Source organism: Scyliorhinus torazame, chromosome 5 (assembly GCF_047496885.1).
Source record: "Scyliorhinus torazame isolate Kashiwa2021f chromosome 5, sScyTor2.1, whole genome shotgun sequence".
NCBI lineage: Eukaryota > Metazoa > Chordata > Chondrichthyes > Carcharhiniformes > Scyliorhinidae > Scyliorhinus > Scyliorhinus torazame.
The window spans coordinates 294382749-294398349 of NC_092711.1; the positions used below are offsets into that span (position 1 = coordinate 294382749).

Sequence of the window (15601 nt, forward strand, 5' to 3'; positions counted from 1 at the left end):
CCTACATGTGACTCCAGATCCACAGCAATGTGGCTGACTATTAAATGCCCTCGGGGATGGGCAATGAATGCTGGCCTAGCCAGCGATGGCCACATCCATAAACGAGTAAAGAATTATTTTTCCCCTGGAGAATTCTACTTAAAATTTATTTTCTGCAGTGGGGACCTAAAGTCCCTCATAAGCCCCTTTCACTGCCCCCCCCCCCCCCACCACACCCCTTTTAATGGCATGGACTCCCTCAGGCCCCATCCTTTGGCAGTGCCAACCTGTCAGCCAGGCACTGCCAGGGGTGCAATGCTTGTACTGCATGTGTACCAGAGGCACTGCCGGGGATTTGCCCTGCCCTGTCTCTAACCATCCGAGGCTCCAATGGCCTCCGAACTCCCCGGTGTGGCCATCACATCTTGTCTCCGTTTTTGGAGACCGGTACTAATTCACGCCGGGGGAGGTGGGTCGGGTGCATCGTGCATGGCTTGGCGCTGGCTTGAAACCTGTTTTTAACCTCTCCGGCTGTGCACCCAGCACAACGGGATCGGCGCCGGGTGCTTCGTGGTGGGAAAATCGCACCCCACAACTCACTTTGGCCTGACCCTCAGAATTTGTAGCTGAGTATTCCTAATAACTACAGTCAATGTTTATTGTGTCAAATATAAGTGGCAACTGGGCTATTATTTGAAGGTGTAAAATAAAACACAATCATTTCATTTTATAGGTTTCAATGTTTATTTTGTACTTTATATAAAGATATCCTTAAATCATCATTTGACAATCTCACTTGTGTATAAATACTGGTGAAGAATTTTCAACTTGTTTTGGAAGATGTAAATACTATAAATCTCTGTGCAAAAAGTTATTTATAACACATTCAAAGGATTTAGACGGTGCTACCACTTATTAAGTCAGAACTCTATGCTTGGTGAGTATCCTCTGATTCCAGCTAGAGCAAGAGGAAGCTGAACACCAACATCAATGCTTTACTGTGGGAAGTGAAAGGGAACTGATCAAGATAAATCTCCTAGAAGCTGGTTCCAATACAAAACCGGCTTTAGTCATTTCACCTGTTCTGACATTTGGAAATAAATGTGGAGATCAAATAAAAAGCGGGAGAGATATATCTCAAACAAAGGAAAAGGAATAAAAGAGTCTTTCTTGCGGAACAAACATATCCAAAAGAGGTAAATGAGCTGAGACACAGCTACTGGGACAGTTGGCGAGGACGCTTCCCATATTACGCGTAATTTGCATGCGTTCGGGAATTAGTTGCAGTAAAAACTTACTTTTCTTCCTGCCCCCTCATCAGGTTTTCAGCAACATTCGCACTTTGTTGTTTGTGCTGGGATATTCCAATTCAATTGTAATGTCAGCTGTGATTGGCTGGAATTGAGATAATCAGTAACTGGAAGCCTTTGATATGTCCGACAGAAGCAAAATCGTCAAAAGTACTATTGGCCACAGATTAAAAATAGCAGCTTGTGTCATTGGATGATTTGTAGTTTGTGCCACCAGGTTATTGGTTTGGATTGACTCAAAATGGCACCAAAATCTGATATCCAGTATCAGAGTTTTTAGAATAGTCCTCAAAGCGGAGGCAAAATTTAGTGGCTGTGAATTTACACCTGCAGCCTAGAAGTAAAGTTTCAATAGCTTTAGTATATCTGCCCACAAAATTACAACTGGCACAAAAGCCGACTGTTTAGATCCACAAACGTCAGGTAAGTTACGCCTAACGGAATAGGATCCCACCAGAGTCGACTTGTGGGCAGCACGGTAGCATAGTGGATAGCACAGTTGCTTCACAGCTCCAGGGTCCCAGGTTCGATTCCCGGCTTGGGTCACTGTCTGTGTGGATCCAATGGGAAGTTTCATATATTTTAATGAGCTCAGGTATAAAATAATTGATACTTATTTGTGAACAAAACAAATAGGATATTCCTTGACAAAGAAAACATGCGTGTCAAAATCATTTTACTGATGTAGTCTGATTCTCCAGAGATTTGTGCGCTAATTGTGCAGTGATCACTGATCTTGCCTTTCCCTGCTTTACAATGAAATAGCACACTAAAAGACAAAAAAAATTAAATGACAAGCAACCGGGCTAACGAAACATAACTGGCACAGCACAGATATGTCTTCAATCGAGTATCACAACTGTGGAGAACTGATATCAATTGAATGTGCAGGATATTTGCTTAGCTAGCAGCAAATGCTCAAGGGTTAGAGAAGCTATAGGAGGAGATTGAATGGAGGTGTAAGACTGTGATAAGGGGGAAAATATTGATCTCCATCTAACCTCTTAAATTCTTAATATTCTTAAAGATCTCAAGTGGGTAATACTTTAATTTTCTAAACTTAAGTAAATGCCAGCTCAGTCTATGCATCTGGTCATCTATTAATCTGGTGTAATTCTGCTGAATCTGCACTGCATACCCTCCAAGATCAGTGTATCCTTCCTAAGGTGTGGTGTCTAGAACTGAATGTACTCCAGATGCTGTTTACCCAGAGCTTTTGTACAACTGTAACATGAAATGAAAATCGCTTATTGTCACAAGTAGGCTTCAAATGAAGTTACTGTGAAAAGCCCCTAGTCGCCACATTCCGGCGCCTGTTCGGGGAGGCTATTACGGGAATCGAACCGTGCTGCTGGCCTGCTTTCAAAGCCAGTGATTTAGCCCTGTGCTAAACAGCCCCTAAAGCTGTAACTTTCACCCCTTTGAATTCCAATCCTGTTTGTAGGTATGTGGTTCATGAATGTTATTCAAACTGAGAATAGGAGCTTCGATACAAAATATTGATACATGCATTCAATTGCAAAAGAAAAGTCTTTTAACACAGTCCATTACACACTCCCTACAGTCTTTGGGAAGCCTACAACAATTTGAGTTGTGGTGCTTCACATAGAAGAATCCTGAATGCCAAGGGACTCAATATCACACATGCTGGATCACAGTGTTTTGCTTGATGGACAGGTGAGACTGTGGTGTGTGTGGAGGACGAATAAAGAAAGATGCTGATCAAGCTCTTATTTATTTGCAGTCACCACATACTGGAGGACCCTATAAAGTAGTGGTTCCCAAACCGTGGGTCACGACCCCCAGAATGGGGGCAGAGGTCACATTTGGGATCGCAAACTTCCCCTCTCCTGAGCAGCAATGGCGACGGTGGGGAGGAGACTGCCCAATCCTGAGGCACTGATGGGAATGCCCTGGATCCACTGAATTAATTCCACCAAACGGCACGGGGAACACAGTGCTCTTTAGCATTGGAAAATACTTTTTTAAGTGCCAAGCGGGCGCGGGATGTTGGTGCGCCGACTTGACACAGGCAGAGGCTGGCAAAGACTGACAGAAAGGAGTTTGGGAAGTGGTGTTATAGAGGTAATGGACATTGAGGAGGTGAAACTGCTTGAGTCAGAGTCATATCAGCTGTTGCCAGGAGCAATTGGTCAAACACATTACTGCAAGAAGATTGGGGCAGTAATGATTTGTATAGGTGTGCAACTGTCCTGTATACTCTACCATTCAGACAGGAAAGTAGGCACAAAAATGAGCATTTGACCAAGAAATCAGTTGAATATTCAATGACCAAATTTACTCTTATTAACAACTCTTGTGCTGTCTCCTGTCCTAACCCCAAAAGTTCTAGTGGTCGAGGATGGTACCCAATTAAGGTACGAAAACTGTAATCCTTTACAATCTGCTCTTTCCCCATGCACTATAATGAGCACTCATTAATTTTAAGAGCTCCTGCTAAAAGGAAAAATATTTAAAAATTAGTTTTTTATGATCATGCATCATGACTTTTTTCTTAAACTACACGATTTTAATTCCATGGATTTTGCAATGTATCTGCTGGAATAATTTCTCGCTAATTATTATCACCGCAACTAGTCTGTGACTAAATTCAATGTGGCACTTACAATGCAGGTATAAACCTGGTGCCTTATCTTTAAACACCTTAGCCAAGTTTCAGATTTGCACCCTCCTGCCTTCATGGCGTTTGTTATGCTGTACATCTAATCCTCACATTGTAAATGTGGGAAAACATTATTTTGGACTACATAAATATGTTGAATGGAAATATCACGGTGTGTGCTGGTAAGGATGCCATTCTGGAATAGGAGAGGGTAGGTTGGCATCACTGTCTATGCAGGCACGTCTGTATTAGAGTTGCCAGGGAGCACTTCCCCATTTAATACACCTTCAGAAGCCAACAACATCCTGTCAGTGCCAGGCTCTTCCTTCTCTTGTCTCTGGCGAATCCGGTTGTGGATTAGAGGGACAAAGAACAAAACTGATCCCCCGACGATCGGTGGAATTCCAGCCAAGTAAAAGGCCATTCGATAGTTGCCTAAGCAATCAAACAGAATTCCTGCATGGAGTAAACAGGCCAAAGATTAAGCAAGTTAGTATTAAACTTCAACATCAAAGCTGGAGCTTAAATTTAATAATCCATTAATCTATCTGGAAAGACACAGTTCTGGCAACATTGCTTAGTCAAGTAATGAATGTGTGAGCTGGCGGGGTCTATACAAATCCAAACAATATCAGTGATCATCCCCCCCGTTCCCCGTTCCTTCAGTCCTGAGCACTGAATTTGATGTAAAACTGATACTCAATTTAATGGAACCATAAAACATTGCATCTGTCAAATTGAAATAATTTTGCAAAAAAACAACAATGATAATGTTCACTGAAAACAAAGTTTTTTTTTCCCTGTCGGTTAATTTGACCTATAATCTTTCCCCAAGCTTAAAAGAGAATAAGAGGCGTAACTACAAGTTGTTTATTCTATTAAAAAAAACTTAAAATCCTGAATGAAAAGGTGAAACAGCACAATGACCAGGAAAATTAAACAAAAACAGAAAATACTGGATAAACTCAACAGGTCTGGCAGCATCTGTGGATATAGAAACTGAGGTAACACTTTGAGTCCCTACGACTCTTCTGTCATGTGAGAGTACCTTTAAGAAATGGGTGTTTATCAAATAGCTGCAGTGATGTCAGAGTGTGGGTGGAGCTGGGCTGACTGTCTTTCACTTTCGTTTTTGAGCAGGCAGCTGCAGGGTGTTTTAGTTTCGTTTTCAGAGCTGGATAGCTGCAGGCAAAGCAAGCAGCTGTATAATAATCTCTCTCTAAAAGCTACAGACTGTCTTCAGCTCATTTGAGGATTTCAAAGTCATACCTGTTTCTGTAGAGAATTTAAACCTGCTGTCTTTCTTTGAAAAGGGTTTAATATAGGGATGTTGTTAGGAAGGTTATGAAGGGTTACTTATAGAATATTGTATCTGTGGGGATTATTGGTGTTGATAGTTGTTAACATATTTACTGTGGGTTTATAAAGTGTTAACTGGATTCATAAATAAACATGGTTTTGTTTTAAAAGTACTTTAGATCTCTGTTGCATCACACCTGTAAAGTAGGCCCTTGTGCTCCCCATAACCACAATCTATTAAAAGTTGTGGGTCAGGTGAACTCCATAGTACACTATGGGATTCTCTAAACCCTGGCCCGTAACACTTCTACAGAACGAAAGTGAACGAAGGAAAATGTAAGTGTTCTGGAAATAAAGCTGATGGAATATCTGTGGGAGTGGCTCAGATGTTTCATCTATTAAACTATTTTATTTTTATTATTTCCTCCAAGGACGTACCTAGATTCTACTCTGGGTGCCTACTGCTGGAAGTTAGACCAATTGCATGAACATTAAAATTTGGTAGAACTGGCCATTCCGCACCACAGATTCAGGCTGTGATTGCTCCCACACGATGAATTCCTGGGTATTGGGCATGCTATCAAATGGAGTCTAGTCCCTGCCTCAAAGGCAAGGAGGACGAATGAGACACCTTGTCCATTCCTATACCGATCCTACATTGCAGCCAATGGATTTTTAAAGCGTATTTAAATGTGCATCAGACGTGGCTAATCCTACAATGAAACATGTCATTCAGCCTCTCCATGTTGGTGCCGCTGTTTTTCTACACGTGCACATTCCCCGTAACCTTTGACATTCCTCTACTTTGAGTAATTAGGCAATTTTCCAGAAGAATGGATAGGCTGTTTCAGTGTGGATTTTGTTTTCTATATCACACTGGTGACAGAGTCTGACCATCCTCACTGTTTGGAGTGTGTGTATTTACATCCATCTGTGTGCCTGCCATTGGAAATTCTTGGGAGCGAAGTTAGTTCTTGGTAGTAGTGCAAAGTGGACAATAGTGAATCCCGTTTTGTACCCTATGCGATCTTCTTTTCTAATGGCTAGAAAATGGAATGTGGTGCATTGTAAAAATGTGGGCTAATTCGAATTGGCCACTCTTTCATTCCTGTCAAAGGCCAATTTTAACATGCCTATTCCATTCTCCTCCAAGAAGGGAAGTTGCCTAAGTAAATTTTTCAAGAGTATGTCCTAGATTATTTATTTTAAAAATAAATTTGGAGTACCCAATTATATTCTTTCCAATTAAGGGGCAATTTAGCCTGGCCAATCCCCTTAACCTGCACATCTTTGCGTTGTGGGGGTGAAACCCACGCAGACACAAGGAGAATGTGCAAACTCCACACAGACAGTGACCCGGGGCCCGGATCGAACTCGGGTCCTCAGCGCTGTAGGCAGCAGTGCTAACCACTGCGCTATCGAGCCGCCCTGTATGTCCTAGATTATAACCAATTCTAGTTCTCTAATTCCCAAATTGTTGTAACTTTTGCTACTTGGCTATAAGCGTATAATCAAATATTCTATAAAAAATAAGGACCGGAACCATGACTTTAAAATGGTACTTGAATTGTGTAGATGCTCCCCAGTACAAATGGGGTGCCTCGAATTCACCTTCATGATACTGCCCTCTCTCCTAAGGCTGTCTTTTTGGGTCACTGCAGACAGCCCACATAGATACCCAACAACGAAGCAAAGAAGACTGCAGATGCTGGAAATCCGAGACAAGAACAGGAAATATATTGCTCGCACTCAAAACAGATCGGACAGATAACGGATGTTCGGATTTCAGCCATATGGACCTTTGGAAACAACAGGCCAGATGTGGCTGGAACAGGGCAGCTGTTTCTCTGACTTGCTCCTAGCAATTTCTGGAAGTGCGATGTGATAACAACGCAGCGAGAACAGGTCAGCAGTGACACTGATGAACAACGGCCCAAACGGTATCTCCTTTACCAAGGGGGGTTGAAAGGAATGGGGAATAAACAGACGAAGCACTGAGAAGGATGGTCAATTAAAGTGAAAATTAAACTGAGGAAAAGGAAAAGTTGCATTCAAAGAGAATGAGAAATGTGACAGCGAGAACGTTTTCTCAACTTTTAGAGATCTGACATTTTAAAAATCTATAACCAGTCACAACCTGAAGGAACGAGATTCCCATTATAATTTAACATTTTCTGGTGAAGAGAGGTTGATTGGCAGTTGTTGACAATTGTCATGTTAATAGGATGCTATTAATTACAGGACATAACTTCCTGTGGTGAGTTAACCGGGCAATTAATGCGCAAATCAGCAACTTCATGAAAATCGTGTTGTTGTTATGGATGAGATGCTGTTTTGAAAAGATAATAATGGAGTGATGCAAACTGGCCAGCACAATTCAAGGGTCATCCCTCCCTCAGCACAACCTGCTGACTGAATTGCTCATTAAGGGCATTGTTCCTGTGCCATTATTTTCTCAGCCACATTTAGCACAGTGGGCTAAACAGCTGGCTTGTAATGCAGAACAATGCCAGCAGCGCGGGTTCAATTCCCGTACCGGCCTCCCTGAACAGGCGCCGGAATGTGGCGACTAGGGGCTTTCCACAGTAACTTCATTGAAGCCTACTTGTGACCATACGTGATTATTATTATCTGGCCCATTAGTTTACCTGTTCCCTTAACAAAGGCTGCCCAACCCATCGAGTGTTTCCAGCAGTTTCTGTTTCCCCCTCCTGCCTGCTCAAGTGGGTGTCAGGATTTAGGAACGAGTAGCTCAAGCTTGACCTCCAGCCTTTTCTGTTTCTATTGAAGGTGTTATATAATTTCATGGTTACTTAAGTGAATAACCAATGTACAAAATCTTAAAGCAGCTTCCATTCTTGTTCTGAGGCATTATCATTGGTTCGTGGAATAGCTTAAATTCCAAATACAGAGATTGGAAATTCCTTCAAATGATGCCTGGGCATTTCAGATTAAATAAATCTTACCTAAATTTTTTGGATTCTACTTGAGTGTTAAAAAGAAAATGGGGATTAAGAACTTTAAAAAAAAATGTAACAGAAGATGTGAATATCTTGTGTCTTTTTACTCCAACCCTAGATTTTACTCCAACCCTAAATGTATCTCAATTTTACACTCGTCTTAGGCTACCTATCAAGAAATAAGTGTTGAAACAAATGCCACTTCTGTTTGTCACCAACCTGCAATGGGTGGTCCTGCAGTCATAGGAATAGCCATAAGTCCCAGAAGGAAGCCAATAGCCTGTGATGCCTTCAGAGGTCCAACAAGCTCAAAAGCAATAGGGGCCATAATGGTGATGAAACAGCCATCACAGAGTCCCAGGAAAATACAGACAACAATGACACCTTCAAAAGCATTGCACAGTGGTATTGTGATGGACATAAGTCCTAACATCCAAAAAGATGCCACCTACAAGTGGGAAACAAAAGAATTACTTCCAGTTAAGCCATTATTCATCAGAAATGAATGTACTAAAGTGAACATCTTAGATTAAAAATAATAGCCAAATTAGTACGGTACATTATCATTAAACAGCTATACACTTAATAAAGCACCTTCACAAAAGTCTGTGCTGCATGGAAGCGACAAGAAAAAGAATTGAGGCATAGATCTTTCATTGAACAATCACTTTAACTTATAGCTTTTTCTTGTACAATATTTTTTCACGTTGGCTCATTCACACTAACAATTGACAAGGTTTATAATATTTCTCAACAGTTTATACCCACAGCACCTTTTATGCTATCTCTGCTACTGCAACAACTAGTAAAAAGTAAATGTTGGCAAGCTATTTGATTTTATCGGGGATCACAGCTGATCCTGTGCCAATCTGGAGGTGGGTTCCCAATTGCCCGACTTGGGTATTGGGATTCCTGTTTGGGCAGAGAATGGAGCGTTGCCTGAAAAACGGGATCGACACCAGGTGCCAAACCCATTGCGATGCTCGGATCCTCCGTCGTCAATGGCAGCGATTTCCATGTATCTAAATCTGATTAACGGCTGGAACCTCGATTCTCTCCCCCCCCCCCCCCCCCCCCCCCTCCAGTTATGCTCTACCACCTCACACTCAGGAGTCACACGGGCATGATTTGGTGCAAGTATTTGCAAGCGGGACCCAGGCACCACAGCAGTTGAGGGGGAGAATGAAGGAAAACAAACTTTTGAAACTTTTTGGGCTTGGTGGGGGGTGTAAGCCTGTACCTCAGGGAGTAGTGGGACACAAGTTGGTTGCAAGTGTGTGGACTATGGGTGTTCCCCTGGGATCAGGATACCTTGGCTGAGACCCCCATTGATACTATAAATTCATTTAAACCCATCCCACTCACTTAGCTGCTTATAGGCTCCTCAGCGTTGAGACTACTAACTGCTCACAGAACCCTACAAATGCTCTGAGGGATACTGGTCATGTGGCAACCCACGCTGCCCTCCCCTCTGGACGCCCTCATACCCCAGCAGCATCATCAAGGCTTGGGCATGGCTGTGCTCAGACACCAGCCCACCAGGTGTTGGACTCTCCATGCACTCCTTAGAAGCGCAGCCTCGTAACAGAGGAAGCAGGGAAGTAGCATAGCTCAGCCCCAAAAAAGGACACATGCACTGGGCCATTGGAACCCTCTTTGGCTCACAGCCCCTCTCAGAATGTTTACCTCACCAGTGACATTATCAGCTAGCCCACTCCTGAGGATCATGAGCTGACTCCAAGCCCTGCAGGTCCACCACACTCCTGTTCCCATCCATCCATCCCGTCGCCGGCCAAGAAGCCGGATGAGCTCTCTGTCACAACTTGTATGTATAAAACCCAGGCTACACATCACACCACAGCTAAGGTCCCAGCAAGCGCACACATCCCTCACTCACCCCCAGATCAGTCTCCTAGCTTCGCGCCACATGCCTGCACAGTACGAACGTCTCCACCTTACAACCAGTTGCCACCATTCTGGCGGGAGCGCACAAGGCTCACCCAGTGAGTAGACCCACAGTCGGCTGCACTGGGAGAAATAGAGCAGGGGCCACACCATCGCTACCACCAGTTGCAGCAGCCACCGGTACCTCAATTGGCAGGGCTGGGTGATGAGGAGAGAAGCTCCCCACATCACAGAGATGCAATATAGACTACATCATCTCAAAAGGGACCCCGGGGGAAGGGGGGGGGGGGCGGCGGCCTCAACTTATATGCACCTGGCTCAAACCAAGACTCGCGAGAGACCCTGTGTGGGACCTCCGCGTGCAGGTACATCTGTGCTATACAGGATGCCCTATGCACCGGACATCTACATACATTACCTTCAGCCTGGACCAGGCCCAACAGGATGCCCGAGAGGCAGGATTTTCCACCATCACTGATATGTCCCAGGTCCATGGGCGATTGGTGGCACACATGACACCCTTCGAGCACTGGTTCGGCATGGGGTGCCCTTCATTAACAGGAAGGGCGTCCACTCCATGAATGCGCAGTTGGTGTGCCACCACCAACTGCACATCATGCATGTCTGCATCGATATCCAGATAGCTTGCACAATGCGTACATCCTGCCACACTCATCAGTTCTTGGCACCTTCGAGGCGATCTCTCGGGTGAGGAGTTGGTGACTGGGCGACAAAGGTTAACCACTGAGGTCATGGTTAACAACACCTGTGAGAAAGCCTCATACTGAGGCGGAGAACCGTTATAATGGCGCTCACTCAGCAACCAGGAGAGTCATCCAGTGATGCATCGGCGTTCTGAAGATGCGCTTCTGATGCCTGAACCACTCCGGTGGGGCGATCCAGAGGGTCTCGAGCATCATAGTGGTCTGCTGCATGCTCCACAACGTCGTGCAGCAATGGGGTGACATGCTAGAAGAGGAGGAAGAACGGAAGAACGGCAAGCCTCATTTGACGAGGAGGATGATGATGGTTTCCAGGAAGATCCAGGCGAGGTTCCCGAGCTGGCATGTTAGTCCGCATAATGTGTGATCCAGGACCGCCACAAACGGGTCAACCTCATCACCTCCCGAATTACCAACTAGGAGGCCAGGCCACCAGCAGTTCCACCATCCTGTGCATAGTCTTCCCCCCCCCCCATCACACCTTTCCCTCTACCTTAGTCCTTCCACCCCTTCCCTCCTCCTATCTTTCCACTCCTTCCCATTACCACACCACTCCCTCCAAGTATCCTACGAGCATCACCACAGGGTGTTGGCCCTGGGTTGACAGTATCAGTGGTTCTTGTCCATGGGATGGAGGATGATGACAACTTTCTGTGAGATGAGCTCTGGTGCTCCTCATTGTCTGACAAAGTCTTTAAGATAACATTCCACTGTCCGCCATTATGATCCCTGCATGTGTGCTGACAATTCCTTCTCACGGATCCAAATATGAAGGGAAGGGGGTGGGGGTTATAATTGAAAATATGGAAAGATGTGTCATTTGAAACATGGAAGTCTGGCAATATCTGGTCTGAGAGAAACATGAGAGGATACAGGGAAAAATCCCACGAAGGGTTAACAGCAGCTGCCAGGAGAGGATTGTAAAATGCAGATAGCCTTGGTCAAACAGGCTTAGCAAACAAAACAGCAGATCTTTCAAGTCACAATCGAGTGAATCTTTAGTATAAAGCTAAAAGCCAATATTTCACACCTTCACTGAAGTCAAGTAAGCAGCAGGAAAAGAATGGATAAAATTTTCAGTTGAATTAGGTGATAAATGTTTAAAACAGGCAGGTCTTTCAAGTCATAACCAAGTGGAATTTGGCATACAGCTAAAAGCAATGTTTCACACCTTCATTGAAATTAACTATCTTAGTAAGCAGATGGAAAAGAATGGATAAAGGGTCAGTTGAATTAGGTGACAATTATAGGTGTGAAGCTCTGCTGAAATCAGGTAAATTAAAGAAAACTGGAGACAACCTGTCTACAAGAACACAAATTAGACCCAAATCAAAGTCAAAATTATGAGCTGGGGGACACAATTCGATAATAAAACTATAGAAATGCCAGGAACCTAAATTCACACCTCTCTTGAAATCAAAGCATTTTGAACATCACAAAGGAAACAATGTAATACGATCTATGGGCTGAGGCCATGCCCAAAATGAATACTTAGTCGTGTTAGAAAAATTCAGATTAAAGGTACCTTTTACAATCCAAGTGAAATAAAAGTTACTTTACAATAAAGTCATAAAAACTTAATAACTGTTAGAAAAATATATAAACCCTGAGAAAGGGGCAGAGAGGCAGAGAAGGAACAAGAGAAGCAAGCAGAGTCAGCTTACAGTCAGCTCGGTCATGGGAAAGAGACAGGGCAAAGCAGCCAAGCTAAAACAGTTAATACATCTGAAGAAGACCAGAATTTAAAGAGGAGTCAGAGTCAGCTCAGAGACAGCCAGCAGAGCCAGCTCTCACAGCTCGGTACATGGGAAAGATAGTACATAGCAACCAAGCTAACCAGCGAATACATCTAAAGAAGACCAGATTTTTAAAAGAAGATTGATTGTCAAGTTGGGCCTGAAGGTCCCTTCAACCAACCAGAAGGATCCAGAACCAAGCTCTTTTTACTTTTCTGTAAAGACAGTGATTGCATCTTTTAAAAGAAAAAATATATAATAATAAAATAACCTAAAAGTTTTAACCTGAAACAGTGGTTATGCCAAAGTTCCAAAGTCTACTTTACTTACTTAGCAATGCGGGACCCAGGGTCGATGTTACTAAGTGGTAAGTAGATGAAATCTTCTGTCAAGATCTGTTCATTTCCCAGCCCCGTGCTTCCACAGCTAGATTATCATTGGCCAATCATTTTTCCCCATCTATGTCTTTAATCACTCTCACCTCAGAGATCACCTCAGCATGGTTGCACAGTGGTTAGCACGGTTGCTTCACAGTGCCAGGGTCCCAGGTTCGATTCCCGGCTTGGGTCACTGTCTGTGCGGAGTCTGCACGTTCTGCCCGTGTCTGTGTGGGTTTCCTCCGGGTGCTCCGGTTTCCTCCCATAGTCTAAAGATGTACAGGGTAGGTGGATTGGCCACGCTAAATTGCGCTTAGTGTCCAAAAAGGTTAGACTGGGTTCTGGGGATAGGGTGGAGGTGTGGAGGTATGGGGCTTAAGTGGGGTGCACTTTCCAAGGGTCGGTGCAGACCTGATGGGCCGAATGGTCTCCTTCTGCATTGTAAATTCTATGTTCTATCTGATCGAACTTGGAAAATACCTATTCAGGAATTCACTCCTGTTCAACATGAGGGTGATCCTTATGAAAACGCATCTCCCTGCTTCTCGCCACAAATTATTGAACAAGGAAGCGTGTTCTCGTGATTTCATGTGGTTGAGGGGAACAGCCAGTGCCCACTCTCAGTTCACAACCCAATCACCTTCATTCCGTAAAACCGGCATTTTTGGTAAAATGATACCATCAAAAATGGGATTTGTCTGTATTTACAATTTTAATACTGCAATAGAAATCAAAAATCTTAAAGTTTAACTAGCAATTTCACCTTAATAATTCTGCACCGACTACATTTAGGAAATAGGAAATCAAATAGGAAATCAAGGAAAATGGGTAGCGAGTAGGAAAGTGGAGTTGAGGCAAAGGATTGGCCATAATCGGATTGGATTGTGGAGAAGACTCAAATGAAAAGGAGTATACTCCTGCTTTTGATTCTTGCATTCTTATGGTCTGGGCTGGTTTAGCACAGTGGCCTAAACAGCTGGCTTGTAATGCAGAACAATGCCAGCAGCGCGGGTTCAATTCCCGTACCGGCCTCCCTGAACAGGCGCCGGAATGTGACGATGAGGGGCTTTTCACAGTAACCTCATTGAAGCCTACTTGTGACAATAAGCAATTATTATATTATTATTATACAGGGATTGTAAAGTCATGAATATTGACTTTCAAAATGGCTCCCATTGTAAGAATTTCACTACGCTTATTGTTCTTGACTTATCACACTGACTTTGAACATGTGATCTTGATTACAATCTGGGGTGGAGTTTGTTAAATTGATAACTGAATCTACTCTTGCTTGAATGAGTTTGATGATTTTCCATTCAACATTCTAAAACTATTTATATATTATACATATATTAATTCTCGTGTCAGGAAGTTGATGATATTTCCTGTTCTAACATACTCTCTGGTGAAAAACATAGTAACTGATCCCAGCTTGGTACAGTTAGAACCCTTTTAAAGCCACCAAATTTCGCAAAAATCACTGAACGCTGGTCCCATGGCTATTCAGGCCCTGCCCTGGAGCCCCAGTCATATTTTTATATTCACTTTGTTCGTACTCGGACCCAGCAACTTTACCATAAAACCCTACAGCGCAGTCATTTGGCTCATCGAGTTTGCACCGACCCTCTGAAAGAGCACCCTACCTAGGCCCTTGCCCTATACCCGCTATCCTGTCGCCCACCTAACCTGCACATCTTTGGAGACTAACGTGCAATTTAGCACGGCAATCCACCTAACTTGCACATTTTTGGACCGTGGGAGGAAACCGGAGCACTGGCGGAAGGAAACCCACACAGACACGGGGAGAATGTTCAAACTCCACACAGTCACTCAAGGCTGGAGTTGAACCCAGGTCCCAGGTGCTGTGAGGCAGCAGTGCTAATCACTGTGCCACCATGCTGCCCCAATCTCTTCCTCTTCACTCAGTTTTTGTGTGAGGTGCAACTCTTTTAAAAGTGATCCCCTACAGTGCAGACTTTGTTTGCACTGAGTGCTGAATTGGGTGCATTTTGAGTGCTATAGTAAGAGTTTGGTGACCGAGGGAGTTAGGTGAGGAGGGAGTAAAGTGCTCCTTTCATTTTGTTTCCGACATTTCCGCAAAGAGTGAGAAGAGAGCCAGGAGTTTACAGAAAGTGTAGCTGACTGGGAGCAGAGTCGGAGGGCGGAGATCTAGTTAGTCCACAGGGCAGCTATATTCTGTCAGGTAAGAGGGGATGGAGGCTAGGCCAGTTGCATGCTCCTCCTGTAGGACGTGGGCGGTGAGGGATACCATTGGTGTCCCCGCTGACTATACCTGCGGGAAGTGCACCCAACTTCAGCTCCTCAAAGACCGTGTTAGGGAACTGGAGCTGAAGATGGATGAACTTTGGATCATCCGGGAGGCAGAGGGGGTGATTGAGAAGAGTTACAGGGAGGTAACCACATCCAAGGTACAGGACAAGAATAGCTGGGTTACAGTCAGGGGGAAAAAAACAAACAGGCAGACAGTGCAGGGAACCCTCGTGGCCGTTCCCCTTCAAAACAAGTATACCGTTTTGGATGCTGTTGGGGGGGATGACCTACCGGGGGAAGGCCCTAGCGGCCAGGTCTCTGGCACTGAGTCTGGCTCTGGGGCTCAGAAGGGAAGGGGGGAGAATAGAAAAGCAATAGTTGTAGGAGATTCAATGGTTAGGGGAATAGATAGGAGATTC

The 15601-nt window shown here is 44.2% G+C and overlaps 1 protein-coding gene across 2 annotated transcripts in view; it reads right to left on the reverse strand.

Moving 5' to 3' along the window:
• Positions 1-699: 699 nt before the first annotated feature.
• The window catches only part of slc16a2 (solute carrier family 16 member 2), an 80483-nt gene continuing 65581 nt past the window's right edge, over positions 700-15601 (reverse strand). For both annotated transcript variants that reach the window (XM_072505762.1, XM_072505761.1), the window contains 2 exons: positions 8391-8619; positions 700-4368 (listed from right to left, as the gene is read on the reverse strand). In XM_072505762.1, the coding sequence (XP_072361863.1) occupies positions 4142-4368; positions 8391-8619 (456 nt within the window). In that variant the 3' untranslated portion in view covers positions 700-4141. The remainder of the gene's footprint in view (positions 4369-8390; positions 8620-15601) is intronic.